Source organism: Rhinoraja longicauda, chromosome 21, assembly GCF_053455715.1.
Source record: "Rhinoraja longicauda isolate Sanriku21f chromosome 21, sRhiLon1.1, whole genome shotgun sequence".
Lineage (NCBI taxonomy): Eukaryota > Metazoa > Chordata > Chondrichthyes > Rajiformes > Arhynchobatidae > Rhinoraja > Rhinoraja longicauda.
Window position 1 is genome coordinate 2,530,357 of NC_135973.1, and position 22,605 is coordinate 2,552,961.

At 47.9% G+C, this 22,605-nt stretch overlaps 1 protein-coding gene across 6 annotated transcripts in view; it reads right to left on the bottom strand.

The window, feature by feature from the left end:
• The window catches only part of rbfox1 (RNA binding fox-1 homolog 1), a 743,628-nt gene extending 724,888 nt beyond the window's left edge, over positions 1-18,740 (bottom strand). For 2 of the 6 annotated variants that reach the window (XM_078417598.1, XM_078417588.1), the window contains exon 1: positions 18,485-18,739. In XM_078417598.1, coding sequence (XP_078273724.1) covers positions 18,485-18,529 — 45 coding nt within the window. In that variant the 5' untranslated portion in view covers positions 18,530-18,739. Of the gene's footprint in view, positions 1-18,002; positions 18,150-18,228; positions 18,344-18,484 lie in introns of those variants that run through there. The other 4 variants (XM_078417591.1, XM_078417593.1, XM_078417595.1 and 1 more) reach the window with 4 other exon arrangements.
• Between the last annotated feature and the right edge of the window lie 3,865 nt (positions 18,741-22,605).

Genomic DNA, 22,605 nt, shown 5'->3' on the forward strand with positions numbered 1-22,605 from the left:
GAGGTACATGGATAAGGAAGTGTAAGGTGTGAAAATAGAACAAAGCGGCCGCCGTTGGTGGAGCGGGAGCACGTGGCCGCTGGCTGGGTGAGGTCACGTGGGGCGCGGGGCGGTGATGTCACCTTGTCCCTTATTTGGGAGTGAGGAAGTTGGCAACCCTACTAATACGGGACAAGGGCGGTCCCGTACGGGACATACCGATTATCCCAAAATACGGGATGTCCCGGCTAATGCGGGACAGTTGGCAACCCTACTTTAAGGAGTGCATTTGGAGTTCATCCTGCTGCTAAATGTCAAATCTTAGTCAACTCAAAGAGGCAGATATACAAGCTTGACATCAATACGAGTGGCATACCTACTGCGAGCTCATCCTGCACACTTATTTAAAGCACGCACAACTTAACATTAGACTTTACAGATACAGGGCAGAAACAGGCCCTTCGGCCCACCGAGTCCATACCGACCAGCGATCACCCCGTACACTAACACTATTGTCCACACCCGGGACAATTTACTATGTACAGACGCCAATTAACCTACAAACCTGTACGTCTGAGGTGAGAAGAAACTTTTTCACCCAGAGAGTTGTGAATTTGTGGAATTCTCTGCCACAGAGGGCAGTGGAGGCCAATTCACTGGATGAATTTAAGAGAGAGTTAGATAGAGCTCTAGGGGCTAGTGGAATCAAGGGATATGGGGAGAAGGCAGGCACGGGTTACTGATTGTAGATGATCAGCCATGATCACAATGAATGGCGGTGCTGGCTCGAAGGGCCGAATGGCCTCCTCCTGCACCAATTTGCGATGTTTCTATGTTTCTATGTTTCTATGTTTCTATGTTTCTATGTCTATGGTGAAAACCAGAGCACCCGGAGGAAACCCACGCGGGTCACGGGGAGAACGTACAAACTCCGTACAGACAGCGCCCGTAGTCAGGATGGAACCCGCGTCTCTGGAACTGTGAGGCAGCAACTCTACCGCTGCAACACCGTGACGGCCATTTGACATTTACACAACCCCGCCAAACAATAAACGGCGGAATAGCGTGAACGGAGGTAAATGTGTGTCTTCCAGGAAACATGTTCCCAATGTTGGGGGAGTCCAGAACCAGGGGCCACAGTTTAAGAATAAGGGGTAGGCCATTTAGAACTGAGATGAGGAAAACCTTTTTCAGTCAGAGAGTTGTAAATCTGTGGAATTCTCTGCCTCAGAAGGCAGTGGAGGCCAATTCTCTGAATGCATTCAAGAGAGAGCTAGATAGAGCTCTAAAGGATAGCGGAGTCAGGGGGTATGGGGAGAAGGCAGGAACGGGGTACTGATTGAGAATGATCAGCCATGATCACATTGAATGGCGGTGCTGGCTCGAAGGGCCGAATGGCCTCCTCCTGCACCTATTGTCTATTGTCTATTCCTACTTTGCAATTGAAACTGATACCTGCAACACTGTGGGAAGCACTCTCCACTTGCCAATTCCACAGTCAGTGACTCCTCATCTATGTGACGTGGTTGATAAAGGATGCTCCCGAAAAATCTAATTAAATGCTTCCATCCGCCCATGTCCAGCACACAAGGATTAAACGCTTTGCCCTGGACAAACCAATCTCCATTGATTAGTGGAGGAGCGCTTTGATGAGAACATGCCGCCGATTATTTGTTTACTGTGCGGATTTCCCAAGTGTAGTCGGATATGTGTAGTGGGATGTGCTGAAATTTAGTTTCAGTTTAGTTCAGCTCATAAATACAGCGTGGAAACTGGCCCACCGAGTCCGCGCCGACCAGCGATCCCCACACATTAACACTATCCTACACACACAACAGCCACATTTTTTGATATTTGTACCCAGCCAATTAACCTGCAAACCTGCACGTCTTTGGAGTGTGGGAGGAAACCGGAGATCGAGGAGAAAACCCACGCAGGTCACGGGGAGAAAGTGCAAACTCCACACAGACAGCACCCGCGGTCGGGATCGAACCCGGATCTCCAGCGCTGTGAGCGCTGTAAGGTAGCAACTGCAAGGACCTTTCCTGGACACTGCACACGGACACAATAACAAGGAAGGCCCGCCAGCCAGCGGCTCTTTTTCCTGAGAAGACTGAGGAAGTTTGGCATGAACGCCGGTATCCTCACAAACTTCTACAGATGCACCATCGAGAGCCTGCTGACGGGCTGCATTACAGTCTGGTGCGGGAACTGTTCTGCCCACAGCTACAAATCACTACAGAGAGTGGTGAAGACGGCACAGCACATCACTGGCAACTGTCTCCCGGTCATTCAGGACATGTTCTACCGGCGGTGCCTGCGGAAGGCACGCAGCATCATCAAGGACCACAGCCACCCAGCACGCAGGCTGTTCTCCTTGTTACCGTCAGGCAGACGATACAGGAGTAGGGCTGCACGTACCACCAGACTTAAGAACAGTTTCTACCATCAGGCTGAAGAAGATCTGAAGAAGGGTCTCGACCCGAAACGTCACCCATTCCTTCTCTCCCGAGAAGCTGCCTGACCCGCTGAGTTACTCCAGCATTTTGTGAATAAATACCTTCGATTTGTACCAGCATCTGCAGTTATTTTCTTATTCTACCATCAGGCCATCAGGCTTCTGAACTCATAAACACTTTTTACATCATATATGTTGATTGTTTTTAATATTGTCTTTTTACCTATTTTTAATATTGTCTTTTTATCTTACTAATGTAATTTTTAAAATCTTATTTATCCTTGGAATATTACTGCTGAGGTGACCCGTTGTCTTGTCAAATACATTTCATTGTACCGTTGACCCTGTGTCAACCTACATGTGACAAATAAAATGTATTATTATTATTATTATTATATACTCTACCGCTGCGCCACCGTGCCAGGCCGTGTGAAGTTGGAATCACAAGCCCAGTTGTATTCCCATTTCCCTACTTATATTCAGATATTCCAGCGCACCCTGCCCAGAAAACTGTGAGTGTTGGACTTGTCCCACCTCATCAAAGTCCATCTCGAAGTTGCAGAGGCATGGAAGTGCAGATGCTGGAATCTTGGAGAAAAGGCAAAGTTCTGGAGGAACTCAGCGGGTCGGGCAGTGTCTGAGGGAATGGGAGGTCCTGACACAAGATTCCAGCAGCTGCGGTTCCATGTGTCTGCCCAGCACGCTTTCTTCTAGTTTCTGCACCAGTGATGGTTTCTGCCAGTTCCCCTGATCAGACAAAACATTATGACCACCGACAGGCGAAGTGAATAACATTGATTATCTTGTTACAATGGCACCTGTCAAGGGGTGGGATATATTAGGCAGCAAGTGAACAGTCAGTTCTTGAAGTTGACGTGTTGGATGCTGGAGAAATGGGCAGGAGTAAAGACCTGAGCGACCTTGACAAAGGGCCAAATTGTTCTGGCCAGACGACTGGGTCAGAGCATCTCTGAAACGGCAAGGCTTGTGGGGTGCTCCCGGTCAGCAGTGGTGAGTACCTACCGACAGTGGTCCGAGGAGGGACAAACCACAAACCGGTGACAGGCAGGGTGTTGGGCGCCCAAGGCTCATCGATGCGCGAGGGCAACGAAGGCTATCCCGTCTGGTCCGAGCCGACAGAAGGTCGACTGTGGCACAAGTCACGGGAAATGTTAATGGTGGTCACGGGAGGAATGTGTCACAATACACAGTGCATCGCACCCTGCTGCATATGGGGCTGCACACGGAGGACCAACAGCATATTAGGCAGGTGGGCATAATGTTCTGGCTGATTGGTGTATCTGTACACTGTAAGTGGATCGATTGTCAATATGTATTGTCTTTCTGCTGACTGGTTAGCACGCAACAACAGCTTTTCACTGGCACGTGACAATAAGCTAAAATGAACTGAGACACAGGATCGGAATTGGGCCATTCGGCCCATCGAGGCTGCTTCAGACTGAAAGTAAGCGGAATCGGGAAGGGGGAAAGACCAGGACTAATCAGGGCTGCCGACAGATGACCTTGGGCAGAGAGGATCCCTGGTAGGCCAATTAGAACAATAGAACATGATCAGCCATGATCACATTGAATGGTGGTGCTGGCTCGAAGGGCCGAATGGCCTCCTCCTGCACCTATTGTCTATTGTCTATCAGTCATGTTTGAATGGTGGGGTAGAATCAATGGGCTGAATGGCCTAATTAGAGTCATAGAGTCATACAGTATAGCGTGGAAAGAGGCCCTTCTGCCCAACTTGCCCATGCCAACCAACATGCCCCATCTACACTAGTCCCACCTGCCCGCATTTAGCCCATATCCCTCCAAACCTGTCCTATCCATGTACCTGTCCAACTGTTTTTTAAACGTTGAGATAGTCCCAGCCTCAACTACCTCCTCCGGCAGCTCGTTCCACACACCCACCATCCTGTTGACCAAGGACGCTGTGCTTTCAAGACGGCTACATCATTGTGAATTTTGGAACTGGTTAAGCGACCAGAGGTGGAGGAGGATCCCCGCACAGTAACACTATCCTACACACACTAGGGACAATTTACACCAAGCCAATGAACCTGCAAACCTGCAGTGTGGGAGGAAACCAAAGATCTCGGAGAAAACCCACGCAGGTCACGGGGAGAACGTACAAACTCCGTACAGACAGCACCCGTAGTCGGGATGGAACCCGGGTCCCCGGCGCTGTGAGGCGGCAACTCTACCGCTGAGCCACCATGTTGCCGTTTAACCATGTAATAAGCTAACAAAGAAATCTCAGGTGTAAAAGCACCTTCACCTCCAGAATAGATTTGCCCGAAACTAATTTTCCCCACTAAATGAAATAATCCATTTGACTAATGACAGCATCTTTGACCCAGGCAAGGTCACACTGTAAATATTATACACGGGGACAGTAATGACAGCAACAACATTTCCAGTCATGTGTGTCGTGCCACACAGTGCATCACAAATGTTCAGCATAAAGTACTCAACAACCCCTCTCTGGCCTATTTTATTAACTGGCCTTAATTTCTACTCGTACTCCGTTCCCGCTGTAATTTACTCAGAACAGAAACCTCACCAGAGATTAGGCCTCCACAGAAGCTTTCTTTTTAAATTCTAAACGGGTTTCAAATTTGTTTCCTCAGGAGATACGAAGAAAACTGCAGATGCTGGTTTACAACAAAAAAAAACACAAAGTACTGGAGTAACTCAGCGGGTCAGGCAGCATCTGTGGAGAACATGGACAGGTGACGTTTCACAGAGTGCTGGAGTAACTCAGCGGGTCAGGCAGCATCTGTGGAGAGCATGGATAGGTGACGTTTCACAGAGTGCTGGAGTAACTCAGCGGGTCAGGCAGCATCTGTGGAGAACATGGATAGATGACGTTTCACAGAGTGCTGGAGTAACACAGCGGGTACAATTGGACAGGTACAAGGGGAGGGATAGAGAGGGAAAGCAAGGGCTATTTGAAGTTAGAGAAGTCAATGTTTATACCGCTGGGGTGTAAAGGGCAAGACAGGTACAGGTTAAAATCAGGAACTATATTAGAGGTTTAGAGTTTCTGGAGATTTTACTGTGGTGTCTTTTCCTTCCACAGTTGATCATAGTTGCTGAGGTTAGTGTTGTTGAGTCTGAAGTGAACGTCACCTATCCATGTTCTCCAGACATGCTGTCTGACCCGCTGAGTTCCTCCAACATTTGTGCCTTTCCATAAATAGACACAAAATCCTGGAGTAACTCAGGCAGCATCTCTGGAGAGAAGGAATGGGTGACGTTTCGAGTCGGGACCCTTCTTCAGACCCGAAACGTCGCCCATTCCTTCTCTCCAGAGATGCTGCCTGTCCCGCTGAGTTACTCCAGGATTTTATGTCTAACTTCGGTTTAAACCAGCATCTGCAGTTCCTTCCCACACAGGTAAACACTTGTGCCTCTCCATATGGTTTTGCAAAGGTTTATTGTTCCAATGTTTAACCAGTTCCAAATTGTCAGGATCGAACCCGGGTCTCTGGGAAAGTGGGATGTCATGGGAACTGGTGTGAATGCGTGTTCGATGGTCAGCAGGGATTCGGTGGGCCGAAGGGCCTGATTCCACGCTGCATCCTTCAGTGAATCAATCGATTTAAACATTCTTCCTGCAGACTGAGAATCTCAGGGTGGTCTTCACAGACAGACGCGTGTCTGGGGAGGGGGTGGGAAGAGGGACGGAGGAACTGAAGAGGTCTACATCCAGGGTTCAGCTGGAGAGAGATGGTGTGTGGGAATGGTGGAGACAAAGCGCAGGGGAGGAGACGGATAAAAAATTCATCGAGTAGCACGACATTTGTTCGTGACACTGAAGCATTTAATCAATTCCAGCGATTCCTGTCCCGATGCCAAGGCTAGCTAAATGTATGGCAGGTCATCTGTGTAAACATCATCATTATACAAGGTGGTGTCAGGATGTGAATGTTGCCATTGCACTGTAGACTCGGGTACCACTTGTATCAAGCTCGCTGGCGTTAGTGTGGACCACTAATGGTGTGCCTCTGGTGCAGAAACAACGAGGGCACACATCGAGGGAGGCAAGGATCTCCACCCGAAACACCTCCCATCCCTTCTCTCCACAGATGCTGCCTGCCCCGCTGAGTTACTCCAGCTTTTTGTGTCTGCCTTCGAGGAAGGTGACATGATCCGTGTCTTCGGGCGGTTACGGTGGCGCAGCGGTAGAGTTGCTGCCTTACAGCGCTCACAGCGCCGGAGACCCGGGTTCCATCTCGACCACTGAACTGAAGACAGACACAAAAACCTGGAGTAAGTCAGCGGGCCGGATAGCATCTCCGGAGAAAAGGAATATAACATATAACATAACATATAACAACTACAGCATGGAAACAGGCCTGTCCGGCCCTACCAGTCCACGCCGACCATTCTCCCTGACCTAGTCTCATCTACCTGCACTCAGACCATAACCCTCCAATCCCCTCCTATCCATATACCTATCCAATTTACTCTTAAATAATAAAATCGAGCCAGCCTCCACCACTTCCACCGGAAGCCCATTCCATACAGCCACAACCCTCTGAGTAAAGAAGTTCCCCCTCATGTTACCCCTAAACCTTTGTCCCTCAATTCTGAAGCTAGGTGATGTTTCAGAAGGCGGTGGAGGCCAATTCAAGAGACAGCTAGATAGAGCTCTTAGCGGAGTCAGGGGGTATGGGGAGAAGGCAGGAACGGGGTACTGATTGAGAATGATCAGCCATGATCACATTGAATGGCGGTGCTGGCTCGAAGGGCCGAATGGCCTCCACCTGCACCTATTGTCTATTGTCTATTGTCTAGACCCTTCTTCAGACATCTTCTGAACTACTGTTCTACGTTCTCCCAGGGAGGAGGGGAGTTAATATTCTCCCTCTGCACCCATGCAACCCTTCCTATAAAAGGATAGAACACTGTGCAGACTGAGAGACTCAGAGAGTTTACAAGATGGTGCCCAGCCCCAGCGACTACTTGCGTGCTTGCCACAGAAGCAGACCCACACTCTTAAATCTCTCTATACACTGAAAACGGCTCGGTTGCAATCATGTATTGTCATTCCGCTGACTGGTTAGCGCGCAACACAAGCTTTTCGCTGTACCTCAGTACACGTGACAAGAAATGAAAGTGAACTGAACTGAATGTGTAAGAAGGAACTGCAGATGCTGGTTTAAACCGAAGATAGACACAAAATGCTGGAGTAACTCAGCGGGTCAGGCAGCATCTCTGGAGAGAAGCAATGCGTGACATTTCGTGTTGGAAGCATATCTGAGTTTGAAGAAGGGTCCTGACCCAAAACGTCACCTACATATCCATGTTCTCCACAGATGCTGCCTGACCCGCTGAGTTACTCCAGCACTCTGTGAAACGTCACCTATCCATGTTCTCCACAGATGCTGCCTGACCCGCTGAGTTACTCCAGATTTTTGTGTCCATAAAATGCACTGAAACTCGTTTCCCAATTAGCCCCAAACACGGTTCATTAATTTATGTCAGACTTTGTAAAACAACAGCTCACTCTATCTCTCAGCTAATTTCACATCCACACTGTCACTCCTACATTAATCCGCCACGCTTCAACTTGGTACGTTGTGCTACTTCATCAAACATTTTTAGGCTGTCCGCGGTGAGAGCATTAAACATCCAACACCAAACTGATTACTCCATCACAGATCTCAATTAAGTCAGTGAAACCTGTTTTGCCCTCAGCAAATCCATGCCCAGTCATAAGACCACAAGATCATAAATGATAGGAGCAGAATTAGGACATTTGGCCCATCATGTTTTCAAGGGAGAGTTAGATTTAGCTCTCAGGGCTAATGGAATCAAGGGATATGGGGAGAAGGCAGGAACGGGGTACTGATTTTGGATGATCAGCCATGATCATATTGAATGGCGGTGTTGGCTCGAAGGGCCGAATGGCCTCCTCCTGCACCTATTTTCTATGTTTCTATGTTTCAATCTATTCCGCCATTCAATCATGGCTGATCTATCTCTCCCTCCTAACCCCATTCTCCTGCCTTCTCCCCATAACCCCTGACACCCGTATTAATAAGAATTTATCTATCTCTGCCTTAAAAATATCCATTGAATGGCCTCCACAACCTTCAGTGGCAAAGAATTCCACAGATTCACCACCCTCTGACTGAAGAAATTCCTCCTCATCTCCTTCTTAAAGGAACATCCTTTAATTCTGAGGCTGACCTCTAGTCATTTATAAATCCATATTTCTCTAAGCATAACTGCATTATCATAGAGTCACAGAGTGATACAGCGTGGAAACAGGCCCTTCGGCTCAACTTGCCCACACCGGCCTACATGTCCCAGCTACACTAGTCCCACCTGCCTGCGTTTGGTCCATATTCCTCACAACCTGTCCTGTCCGTGTACCTGTCTAACTGTTCCTTAAATGTCAGGATAGTCCCAGCCTCAACTACCTCCTCTGGCAGCTCGTTCCATACACCCATCACCCTTTGTGTGAAAAAGTTACCCCTCAGGTTCCTATTAAATCTTTTCCCCTTCACCTTAAACCTATGTCCTCTGGTCCTCGATTCCCCTACTCTGGGCAAGAGACTCTGTGCGTCTACCCGATCTATTCCTCTCATGATCTTGTACACCTCTATAAGATCACCCCTCATCCTCCTGCGCTCCAAGGAATAGAGACCCAACCTACTCAATCGCACCCTGTAGCTCACACCCTCTAGTCCTGGCAACATCCTCGTAAATCTTCTCTGTGCCCTTTCCAGCTTGCCGACAATTTTTACATTTGCCCATCCAATTAACCTACAAACCTATACGTCTTTGGAGTGTGGGAGGAAACCGAAGATCTCGGAGAAAAGCCACGCAGGTCACGGGGAGAACGTGCAAACTCCGTACAGACGGTGCCCGTAGTCAGGATCGAACCCGAGTCTCCGGCGCTGCATTCGCTGTAAGGCAGCAACTCTACCGCTGCGCCACCGTGATCATTGTGGATGATCAGCCATGATCATATTGAACGGCGGTGCTGGCTCGAAGGGCCGAATGGCCGTCTCCTGCACCTATTTTTCTATGTTTCTATGTTTCTCCAAGGCTTCTCGGGGTCAAGGAGAGAGCGTTCACGTGTTGGCCCTGTTTCCACCAATCTTCCCACCACCACGCTCAAGACAAGGAGCACAAGACGCCTTTGGAAGCAGATGCTGAGAACTGCGTTCGGCTCTGGCTGAATAATTTCTAATCTTGTGACGTGGACTCGAAAAGAAGACATCCTTCTCGAACGCGGAGTCCAAAACGGGCCACAATTCTCCAGCTCGCTAATAGAAATGTCTGCGCGTTTTATCCGAGTCTCGAGACACCACAAGCCGCTCATCAATCACGTCCTCGCGCTGCCACATTTCCATGTCATTATCTTCTGAATGTTTGAGGAGAAAACGCAATCATCGCCTGTTGGTTTTACTTGACTGCTAATTGATCTTGACTGATGCATGAAAGTTCCATCAGAGGGCTTTGGGTTGAAATGCAACATAACCGCTCTGCATAAAAAACGATATCACATTGCGCCGCGTGTAACGATGCTTCTGTCCTTTAAAGTTATTTTCTACAGCCACGCACAAATAAGCGAAGAGAGGAGACACAAGGAACTGCAGGTGCTGCAACCTTGAGCAAAAAGAAAAAAGTGCTGGAGGAACTCAACGGGCTGGGCAGCATCTGTGGAGGGAATGCGCAGACAGCGTTTCGGATGGTGACTCTCCATCAATCTCAGATACTGCCTGGCCCGCTGAGTTCCTACAGCAGGTAGACACAAAATGGTGGAGTAACTCAGCGGGCCAGGCAGCATCACGGGAGAGAAGGAATGGGTGACGTTTTGGGTCAAGACCCGAAACATCGCCCGTTCCTTCTGTCCCGAGATGCTGCCTGACCCGCTGAGTTACTCCACCATTTTGTGTCTAACTTCCATTTTTACCAGCATTTGCAGTTTTTTTCCTACAAGTTCCTACAGCACTTTGTTGAGACTTTAGAGATACAGCACGGAAACAGGCCCTTCGGCCCATCGAGTCTGTGACAACCAGCGATCCCCCCTACGCCAACACTAACCTACTGAGTTCCTACAATTTACAATTTTACAGAAGCCAATTAACCTACAATGCTGTACGTCTTTGTAATGTGGGAGTAAACTGGAGCACCTGGGACCCAGGTTCGATCCTGACCACAGGTGCTGTCTGCACGGAGTTTGCACGTTCTCCCCGTGACCTGTGTGGGTTTTCACTGTGTACTGCGGTTTCCTCCCACACTCCAAAGATGTTTGGCTTTGTAGGTTAATTGGCTTCTGTAAAAATTGTCATTAGTGTGTGTGTAGGATAGTGTTAGTGTGATGATGTGATCGCTGGTCTGCACGGACTCGATGGGCCGAAGGGCCTGCGTCCGCATTGTGTCTCTGAACTAAACTAAACTGAACTCGAGAGAGAGTATTCATCAACATACTGAATCTCCTCAAAATGAACAAATATATGGGAAAGAAAAAATATTACAGAGCTACATCGAATGTTCCAGACACAAAATGCTGGAGTAACTCAGCGGGACAGGCAGCATCTCTGGAGAGAAGGAATGGGTGATGTTTCGGGTCGAGACACTCTTCCGTCTGAAACGTCACCCATTCCTTCTCTCCAGAGATGCTGCCTGACCCGCTGAGTTACTCCAGCATTTTGTGTCTATCTTCGGTGTAAACCAGCATCTGCAGTTCCTTCCTGCACATATAGTACTGGCGAGTTGCTCTGGTTGTGGGACAGCACGGGCGTGATGGGCGAATGGCCTCTTTCTGTGCCGCACCCACTCTATGCCTCTAGGTTCCCTCACCAATCTACCTGGGGCAATGACACAGGTGGTCCACACGTTCCACTCAAACACGCTCTCCAGCTAATAATTATTGCAACTGCATTAAAAACAAAATCACGGAAAATAAATCAGAATTTTAATTAAAATTGTTTGTCTAAATGAAAACAGTGGATTGTCGCGGCCTGGAACCTCTAGTGCATTGCCAATAACAAAAGCACTCTATGCAGCCGGCTGCACGCTCGGCAAATGTGGGGAAAGATTGAAGTGTAGAACATCGGAGGTCTCTAATCGCAGTGCGCATTGCTTTTAATTTGACTGGAGGCAATCTCATTCCAAGGAGAACGTTCTCTTTTAACAAACACTCATTTGTGTTCTAGTTCCCTCCAGCTAATAGAAAAATAAACGTGTGCAGGTAAATAAGTGTGGTATTCGAACATCTCAGGTGGAAGCACGACATTGCAACAACCCCCAAGAACATAGGACGAGCACGGAACATGGAACACGGAACACGGAACTCGGAGCATGGAACATGGAGCATGGAACGGGGAACATAAAACATAAAACATGGAACGTGGAATATGGAACATTAGACATAGAACATGGAACATTAGACATAGAACATGGAACTTTTTTTTACACTTACACCCAACCATTTAACCTACAAACCTGTACGTCTTTGGATGTGGGAGCAAAGACCGAAGATCTCGGAGAAAACCCACGCAGGTCACGGGGAGAACGTACAAACTCCGTACAGACAGCACCCGTAGTCGGGATGGAACCCGGGTCTCCGGCGCTGTGAGGCAGCAATTCCAACACTGCCCCACCTGCAATAAACCCATCTAATCTAAACTCGGTACTCGTGACAATAAACAAAACTAAATTAAACTATTTTGACCCTGTGCTCATGTAGTCTAAACCCAAGTCATTTTGTTTTAGATTTAGAGATACAGCGCAGAAACAGGCCCTTCGGCCCACCGGGTCCGCACCGACCAGTGATCCCCGCACACTAACACTCTCCTCCACACACTAGGGACAATTTTTTTTTACACACATTTGCCCAGCCAATTAACCTACATACCTGCACATCTTTGCAGTGTGGGAGGAACCGAAGATCTCGGAGAAAACCCACGCAGGTCACGGGGAGAACGTACAAAATCCGTACAGACGGCGCCCGTAGTCGGGATCGAACCTGAGTCTCCTGCGCTGCATTCGCTGTAAGGCAGCCACTCTACCGCTGCGCCACCGTGCCACCCAAGTCATACTGGGGGCTCTGGGGCGGACATGAAGCTGTTGGTTAGATTGCTTCTGAGACCAGCTGATATTGAAGTCCCTTCCAGAAGAAGCCTTCTTGACCGAGTCAAGCATAGAAGCCACAACAATAAGGATCGAGGAGGTGACTGTGATTAGAGAGCTTCATATTATAAGTTCATAAGATCATAAGTGAGGGAGCAGAATTAGGCCATTCGGCCCATCAAGTCAACTCCGCCATTCAATCACGGCTGATCTATCTCTCCCTCCTAACCCCATTCTCCTGCCTTCTTCTCATAACCCCTGACACCCGTACTAATCAATAATCTATCTATCTCTGCCTTAAAGATATCCAATGACTTGGCCTCCACAGCCTTCTATGGCAGAGAATCCCACAGATTCACTACACTGACTAAAGAAATTCCTCCTCATCTCCTTCCTAAAGGAACGTCCTTTAATTCTGAGGCTGTGCCCTCTGGTCCTAGACTCTCCCACCAGTGGAAACATCCTCTCCACATCGGTTTGTACTGACGTGAAACACAACCATAAACATGAACCTGACCCTTCATTTGGAGCGGGAGGTTTCTTACGTATCATTGCACTCCTGTTCAATCATAATGAACACACAATTATTAATTCCAAGTGGAAATATTTTATTCACAAGAACGTACCATAAATCATATGTGGAATTTACTCTGTCAAAGTTCCTAGCCGGTCAGATTATGTCAGTGCATTACAAGAAAGAGAGTTCAGAAATTACTGCACCTTGTATCGATTCTCAAACCAAATCATTTCAATTTGCTTCACATTACACAAGTACATTCAATGATTCCAAGCGAAAACTAAATGACAATGGCTGGCATGGACTCAGCACTGCGTAACAGGACAATAGACAATAGACTATAGGTGCAGGAGGAGGCCATTCGGCCCTTCGAGCCAGCACCGTCATTCAATGTGATCACGGCTGATCATTCTCAATCAGTACCCCGTTCCTGCCTTCTCCCCATACCCCCTCACTCCGCTATCCTTAAGAGCTCTATCCAGCTCTCTCTTGAAAGCATCCAACGAACTGGCCTCCACTGCCTTCTGAGGCAGAGAATTCCACAGATTCACAAATCTCTGACTGAAAAAGTTCTTCCTCATCTACGTTCTAAATGGCCTACCCCTTATTCTTAAACTGTGACCCCTTGTTCTGGACTCCCCCAACATTGGGAACATGTTTCCTGCCTCTAATGTGTCCAATCCCCTAATTATCTTATATGTTTCAATAAGATCCCCCCTCATCCTTCTAAATTCCAGTGTATACAAGCCTAATTGCTCCAGCCTTTCAACATACGACAGTCCCGCCATTCCGGGAATTAACCTAGTGAACCTACGCTGCACGCCCTGCAATGGCTGGCATGGACTCAGCACTCCGTAACAGGACCACACTCAGGTGAGCAGACTGGGGCGGCTGGGTGGCACAGCGGTAGAGCCTCTGCCTCACAGCGCCAGAGACCCGGGTTCGATACCGACCTCGGGCGCTGCCTGTGCGGAGTTTGTACGGCCTGATTTTGCTCCTTCACTTCAATATTTACTTGGTGTGTTATTGCACACTGGGCCTGCAAAACTACACGAAGTAGGAATGTTTCGTAGGAAGTTGGTGAATCTGTGGAATTCATTGCCACAGACGGCTGTGGAGGCCAAGTCAGTGGGCTTTTTATAAGGCAGAGATTGACAGATACCTAGTGTAAGAAAATAACTGCAGATGCTGGTACAAATCGAAGGTATTTATTTCACAAAATGCTGTAGTAACTCAGCAGGTCAGGCAGCATCTCTGGAGAGAAGGAATGGGTGACGTTTCGTGTCGAGACCCTTTTTCAGACAGATACTTGATTGGTACGGGTGTCAAAGGTCATGGGGAGAAGGCAGGAGAATGGGGTTGAGAGGGAAAGATAGATCAGCCATGATTGAATGATGTAGACTTGATGGGCCGAATGGCCTGGTTAGAGTCATAGAGTGATACAGCGAGTAAACAGGCCCTTCGGCCCAACCTGCCCACACCGACCAACATGTCCCATCTACACTAGTCCCACCTGCCTGCGTTTGGTCCATATCCCTCCAAACCTGTCCTAACCATGTACCTGTCTAAACGTTTCTTAAATGTTGCGATAGTCCCAGCCTCAACTACCTCCTCCGGCAGCTCGTTCCATATGCCCTGTGTGAAAAAGTGATCCCTCAGATTCCTATTAAATTTCTCCCCCTTCACCTTAAACCTATGTCCTCTGGTCCTCGATTCCCCCACCTCCGGGCAAGAAAATGGCCAACTGGACAATTCTTCTCCGATGACTTCTGAACTTCTGATTCTGGGCGTTCCACTGCTGGCACGTATAACAATTCAGCAGTCTCGACTCTCTTCAACTATTTTAACAAAGTTACCAGACGTCCTACTGACTCACAGAATACAAATTATATTTGAAAGCTGAGCATTAATACTTACAGCAAGGGAGAATCTCATTGCATCACCAAAGCATGGCATAAAGGTCATAAGGTCATAAGTGATAGGAGCAGAATTAGGCCATTCGGCCCATCAAGTCCACTCCGCCATTCAATCATGGCTGATCTATCTCTCCCTCCTAACCCCATTCTCCTGCCTTCTCCCCGTAACCCCTGACACCCGTACTTATCAAGAATCTATCTATCTCTGCCTTAAATATATCAATAGACAATAGACAATAGGTCCAGGAGGAGGCCATTCGGCCCTTCGAGCCAGCACCGCCATTCAATGTGATCATGGCTGATCATTCTCAATCAGTACCCCGTTCCTGCCTTCTCCCCATAGCCCCTGACTCCGCTATCCTTAAGAGCTCTGTCTTGAATGCATTCAGAGAATTGGCCTCCACTGCCTTCTGAGGCAGAGAATTCCACAGATTCACAACTCTCTGACTGAAAAAGATTTTCCTCATCTCCGTTCTAAATGGCCTACCCCATATTCTTAAACTGTGGCAACCATATCCAATGACTTGGTCTCCACTGCCTTCTGTGGCAAAGAATTCCACATATTCACCACCCTCTGACTAAAGAAATTCCTCCTCATCTCCTTCCTAAATGCAAGTCCTTTAATTCTGAGACTGTGACCTCTGGTCCTAGACTCTCCCACCTGTGGAAACATCCTCTCCACATCCATTCTATCCAGGCCTTTCACTGTTCTGCACGTTTCAATGAGGTTCCCCCCTCATCCTTCTAAACTCCAGCGAGTACAGGCCCAGTGCCGACAAACGCTCATCGTAGGTTAACTCTCTCATTCCTGATCATGGCAATCATGGCCGATCCATCTCTCCCTCCTAAGCCCATTCTCCTGCCTTCTCCCCGTAATCCCTGACGCATTGGCATGGGTGGCATTAAACAGCGTACATAATATGCGTGGAACAAATCAACATTATCCAACAGGGTTGAGGTGAACGTGTCCTCCGGGCATATACTGTAAGTCAAGATATCTGATCTAAACACAGAATGCCTCTACGTCAAACCATTTGCAATTACCTTCACTGCCTGGAGTTTATGTACCTTGTACATCACTTACACATAAAAGTCTCCTTCCAGCAACATGCATGCTTCATTATCTGCAGTTTGTGGCACTCAGTCAATACATACAATCAACATCACTGCCATTTATCACCTGAAGACAACGACGCCATTTGCAAGGTCAACACAAAATGCTGGAGTAACTCAGCGGGTCAGGCAGCATCTCTGGAGAGAAGGAATGGGTGACGTTTCGGGTCGAGACCCTTCTTCAGACTGATGTCAGGGGAGGGGGCGAGACCGCCCCCTCCCCTGACATCAGTCTGAAGAAGGGTCTCGATCCGAAATGTCACCTATCCATGTTCTCCACAGATGCTGCCTGACCCGCTGAGTTACTCCAGCACTCAGTGAAACGTCACCTATCCATGTTCTCCACAGATGCTGCCTGACCCGCTGAGTTACTCCAGCACTCTGTGAAACGTCACCTGTGAATCTGTGGAATTCTCTGCCTCAGAAGGCAGTGGAGGCCAATTCTCTGAATGCATTCAAGAGAGAGCTGGATAGAGCTCTGAAGGATAGCAGAGTCGGGGGGTATGGGGAGAAGGCAGGAACGGGGGGTACTGATTGAGAATGATCAGTCATGATCACATTGAATGGCGGTGCTGGCTCGAAGGGCCGAATGGCCTCCTCCTGCACCTATTGTCTATTGTCTATTGTCTATTGTCTATCCATGTTCTTCACAGATGCTGCCTGACCCGCTGAGTTACTCCAGCACTCAGTGAAATGTCACCTATCCATGTCCTCCAGAGATGCTGCTTGAGCCGCTGAGTTACTCCAGCATTTTGTGTCTACCTTCGATTTAAACTATCATCTGCTGTTTTCTTTCCTACGAGCCCATTTGCAAGTCAGATTTGTTTTTGTGTGTCTTCTCAGGTTGAAGCGCAGTCTAACTTTCAGAGTACATGTTTATTGCGATACGATACAATACAATACAACTTTATTTATCCCAGGAGGGAAATTGGTTTGCCAACAGTCACAACAAGACACATGAAACAAACGTACGATGACTTGTACCACATTTTAAAAATCTTCCACTTTATCAAGCATTCACGTCATGCAATTTAAACAGATTCTGTCAGTAGCAAACTAGAAGCCAACTATTAAAGCTAATGAACGATGAAACCAAATTACGTTTACCTTGATACCAATTGTCATTAGCACATCAAACCAATGTCACTATACACCTCTTTTCATTGTTTCTTCATTCCAATACATTGGAGTTAAAATTCACATTTATTATTTCAGGCCTTGAGCAAGAGTTCTGTACCTCACTGATAAGATTGCGTGGCAAAAAAAAAAAAAGATAAATAAAGTTCGGCTGTAAACATGTCGCTCAATAAATTCTCACCACAGCCCACATTCTGCAAACTCTCCAGCCAATTTGTCTTTGAGTGCATTTTATTAAAAATTCTGTCTGTTCTTGCTAAATACAAAGGCACCCAGACACACGCACACAACACCTCGCTGGCACGCCTGCAAAAACACACCTTTTTGCTGTTTAACAAACTCAACAGTTCTTGCGTTGCAGAACCTGACAGTTTTGCTTGTGTTGCAACAACAGATGGGTTTACAGGGAAGAACAGGAAGATACTAACTAGTTTATCGGCTCAGCGGAGTTTTCAATGTACTGGAGTCGAATACTTTGGCACAAAGGCGATGCAATTCTCCCCTTTGTAGTCCGACCAATGTTATTGTAACCCTTCGAGAGACATATTAGCATTCTTGCAGCAGACCTAAACATTTTGATGTGTGATCTTACCACACAGGTTACCTTGGAAAAACGTTGTGTGTCCATAACGAAATTTACCACCATAATTTGATCAGATATATCCTGCCCGCTCGAAATAAATTCGTGGCAATGAATTAAAACAAACAGAGTATAAAATGCTACAGGAATATAACCTTCGTTTACAGAAAACTGAAGGGGAATAAGGGAACTAACCTGGACAATGGAGCACTCTTTTAGCATTCAGTGCAGTAGAGACTCATATAATTAAGATAATATGAAGGCAGAACAATTGAATACATGGTCCTCCCAGGGTTAAGCATCACAGGTAGAAAGCACATCATATTCTGCATTGTTACTGTGCATCTCTCTGCCATTCAGTCCAGCGTTTCCACAGTCCCCATCCTCATCGCCAAGCAAACAGTCACACACAAACACTAACCTTTCCGTATTAATTTATGTTCTGCAATTCAGCAGAAACAAAAGCAAGGCAGCACCGACTCGACATTGTCCCAGACGTGTCTGCACAATGAGCACTGCATTTCTGCCCCTCTCTCTCTCTCTCTCTCTCTCTCTCTCTCTCCCTCTCCCTCTCTCTCTCCCTCTCTCTCTCTCTCCCTCTCTCTTTCTCTCTCTCTCTCTCTCTCTCTCTCTCGCAAGCTGCCCCTTAATTGTTTAAAGTCTTTTCTCTGCCTTACCTGAAGGACATCTCCCATGACTGCAATTAGCTGCCAGGATTTCATTGTCGGCCGCGAGACGCCTCGTGTTCCCTCGCCTGGAGGGGTGGAGAGGTAGAGGCAGGAGCAGGAGCAGGAGCAGGAGCAGGAGAGACCCACGTGCTGGCAATATAAATGACTAAAGACATCTGTCGCATTTTACTCTGCCCCTCTCCCCTGCCTCATCTGGTAACGTTTTGAATCTGGCACACTCAATCCCTTTTTAGACTGGCACACTAGAAAGGAAAAAAAAGGGAAAGGTTTCAGTCAGAGCCTGGAGCGATGCATTAACAGGTCTCCTCGGCTGGGCTGGGGCCAAGCTTTTGCTAACACCTCATGCATCAGAAGGGCACCCAAATTAGCTGCTCCGGGCACTCCAAGGCAAAAGGACGGTACCTGAACCATTGAACCAGCTATTTCTGCTGCTTGTGCCTTTTTGTTGTCCTTTCAAGCATTAAATGTGTAGAACATGACAGAATAGGGCACCTTGTACACCTGTTGTACCCCAAGCTCACAAACCAGTTCACTGTTAGAAAATAGGTGCTGGAGGAGGCCATTCGGCCCTTCGAGCCAGCACCGCCATTCATTGTGATCATGGGCTGATCGTCCTCAATCAGTAACCCGTGCCTGCCTTAGACAATAGACAATAGACAATAGACAATAGGTGCAGGAGTAGGCCATTCAGCCCTTCGAGCCAGCACCGCCATTCAATGCGATCATGGCTGATCACTCTCAATCAGTACCCCGTTCCTGCCTTCTCCCCATACCCCCTCACTCCGCTATCCTTAAGAGCTCTATCCAGCTCTCTCTTGAAAGCATCCAACGAACTGGCCTCCACTGCCTTCTGAGGCAGAGAATTCCACACCTTCACCACTCTCTGACTGAAAAAGTTCTTCCTCATCTCTGTTCTAAAAAAGCCTTCTCCCCATATCCCTTGATTCCACTAGCCCCCTAGAGCTCTATCCAATTCTCTCTTAAATCCATCCAGTGATTTGGCCTCCACTGCCCTCTGTGGCAGAGAATTCCACAAATTCACAACTCTCTGGGCGAAAAAGTTCCTTCTCTGCTGAAGCTGTAAATGTCAATCCAAGGCAGCAGAATCTATTATTATTTATCGAAATAGAAGATAGGCACAGGAAAGAACTGCAGATCCTGGTTTACACCAAAGATAGACACAAAGTGCTGGAGTAACTCAGGGGGTCAGGCAGCATCTCTGGCAAACAAGAATGGGTGACTTTTCGGGTCGAGACCCTTCTTCAGAGATGCTGCCTGTCCCGCTGAGTTACTCCAGCACTTTGTGTCTATCTTTGGTGTAAACCAGCATCTGCAGTTCTTTCCTACACATTATTTAGGGGTCTCCAAATCAACAAACTCTAAGAGTGAATCTCAGAGCTGACTGGTGGTATATTTTCTTAAGCTTTAGTATTGGTTCATAAAAGCATCTTAATGCACAACAATATTTAATGTTTAGGAAGGAAGAAGGGTCTCGACCCGAAGCGTCACCTATTCCTTTTCTCCACAGATGCTGCCTGTCCCGCTGAAGTACTCCAACTCTCTGTGCCTAACAGTTAATGCTTTGTCATATTTGATTAGTTAAAACCGTTGCCCTTTCACAACCAAAATGTGACATTTTCTGTGACCCTTCTGGTCTGAAGAAGGGTCTCGACCCGAAATGTCACCTATTCCTTTTACTCCAGCAGTCTGTGAAACGTCACCTATCCATGTTCTCCACAGATGCTGCCTGACCCGCTGAGTTACTCCAGCACTCTGAAACGTCACCTATCCATGTTCTCCAGAGATGCTGCCTGACCCGCTGAGTTACTCCAGCACTCTGTGAAACGTCACCTATCCATGTTCTCTACAGATGCTGCCTGACCCGCTGAGTTTCTCCAGCATGATCAGCCATGATCACATTGAATGGCAGTGCTGGCTCGAAGGGCCAAATGGCCTCCTCCTGCACCTATTGTCTATTGTCACTCTGTGAAACGTCACCGATCCATGTTCTCCAGAGACGCTGCCTGACCCGCTGAGTTACTCCAGCACTTTGTGTGTACCTGCAGTTCCTTCCTACAGATGTGACACTTTTAAGAGTTGTTTTATTGTCGTATGTAATGAAAACAGAAGGAGGACATTGTTACTCATAATACCATAACAAGCCTGTAAACACTTACAGTACTCATAGGTAACTAAGGTTGCCAACTGTCCCATTTTAGCCGGGACATCCCGTATTTTGGGATAAATTGGTTTGTCCCGTACGGGACTGCCCTTGTCCCGTATTAGGTCCGGGGGGCGCTGTAGGCCTGGAAACTGTAGGCCCGGACACTGTAGGCCCGGACGCTGTAGGCCCGGTCAGTGTAGGCCCCGACAGTGTAGGTCCCGGCAGTGTAGGCCCGGACAGTGTAGGTCCGGACAGTGTAGGCCCGGACACTGTAGGCCCGGACAGTGTAGGCCTGGACACTGTAGGCCCGGAGGCTGTAGGCCCGGTCAGTGTAGGCCCCGACAGTGTAGGTCCCGACAGTGTAGGCCCGGACAGTGTAGGTCCGGACAGTGTAGGCCCGGACACTGTAGGCCCAGACAGTGTAGGCCCGGACAGTGTAGGCCCGGACAGTGTAGGCCCGGACACTGTAGGCCCCGACAGTGTAGGCCCGGACAGTGTAGGCCCGGACAGTGTAGGTCCGGACACTGTAGGCCCGGAGGCCCGGGCGCCGCCTAACGGAGGTTGCATAGCAACCCGCCTCCCCGCCTGGGCGGCCGCCATTGGTGGAGCAGGAGCACATGGCCGCTGGCTGGGTGAGGTCACGTGGGGCGCGGGGCGGTGACGTCACCTTGTCCGTTATTTGGGAGTGAGATAGTTGACAACTCTATAGGTAACATAACAAATAAAAACTTTTAAAAAGCTGAATGTTATTGCATAAAGCCCACAATTTGCCCTGTGAATAGCAACTGCAAAGAGTCACATATATATCCAGACTCCCTGGCTCTCAGTCTGAAGAAGGGTCTCGACCTGAAATGTTCTCCATTCCTTCTCTCCACCCATGCCTGTCCCGCTGAGTTACTCCAGCATCTTGCGTCTATGCACAGGTCTTAATGGGTAACTGAAATCTTCTCTTTATATTGGGCGTTTTATCACCCTTTTGTAATCTGCTCTGACGGGGCGTAATGGAGAGCTTTAAAATACTGCACAGTGATTGATGGTAACAGTTTGTGGGTGTCAGTCATCAGCCCCAACACTCAAGGAGTCAGACTGTTGGTTAACTTAGGGTTACCAGGTTACTATCACAGCTGTTAACTTTTGCAAGTAACCAATTATTATTCAATTCAGGAAGAAAAGTAGTGTTAATAGTTCGGGTCAATCTTCTGCAGTCAGAATGTGGACTGTTCTGGCCAGGAACATGATCCTCTCTCCATTCCGCTGTTATCTGACCTGCTTAATGTTCCCAACATCTGCACCAATTTGCTTGGCCTGTTAATTAATTAACCCTTTGTGCAATTCCGCACAGAGAGATTTCAACGATCCTGCAGTATCACAGGGTAAGAGTCACAAAGCGTGGAAGGAGGCCCTTCGACCCAACTTACCCACACTGACCAACAATGTTCCCAATGTTGGGCGAGTCCAGAACCAGGGACACACAGTCTAAGAATAAAGGGGAGGCCATTTAAAACTGAGGTGAGAAGAAGCATTTTCACCCAGATAGTTGTGAATTTGTGGAATTCTCTGCCACAGAGGGCAGTGGAGGCCAATTCACTGGACGAATTAAAAAGAGAGTTAAATAGAGCTCTAGAGGCTGGTGGAATCAAGGGATATGGGGAAAAGGCAGGCATGGGTTACTGATCTTAAATGATCAGCCATGATTGCAATGAATGGCAGTGCTGGCTCGAAGGGCCAAACGGCCTCCTCCTGCACCTATTTTCTATGTTTCTATGTTTCTATGTTTCTATGTTGCTATGCCCCATCTACACTAATCCCACCTGCCTGTGTTTGGCCCATATCCCTCTAAACCTGTCCTATCCATGTACCTGTCTAACTGTTTCTTACCTCCTCTGGCAGCTCGTTCCATACACCCACCACCCTTTGTGTGATAATGTTGCCCCTCAGAATCCTA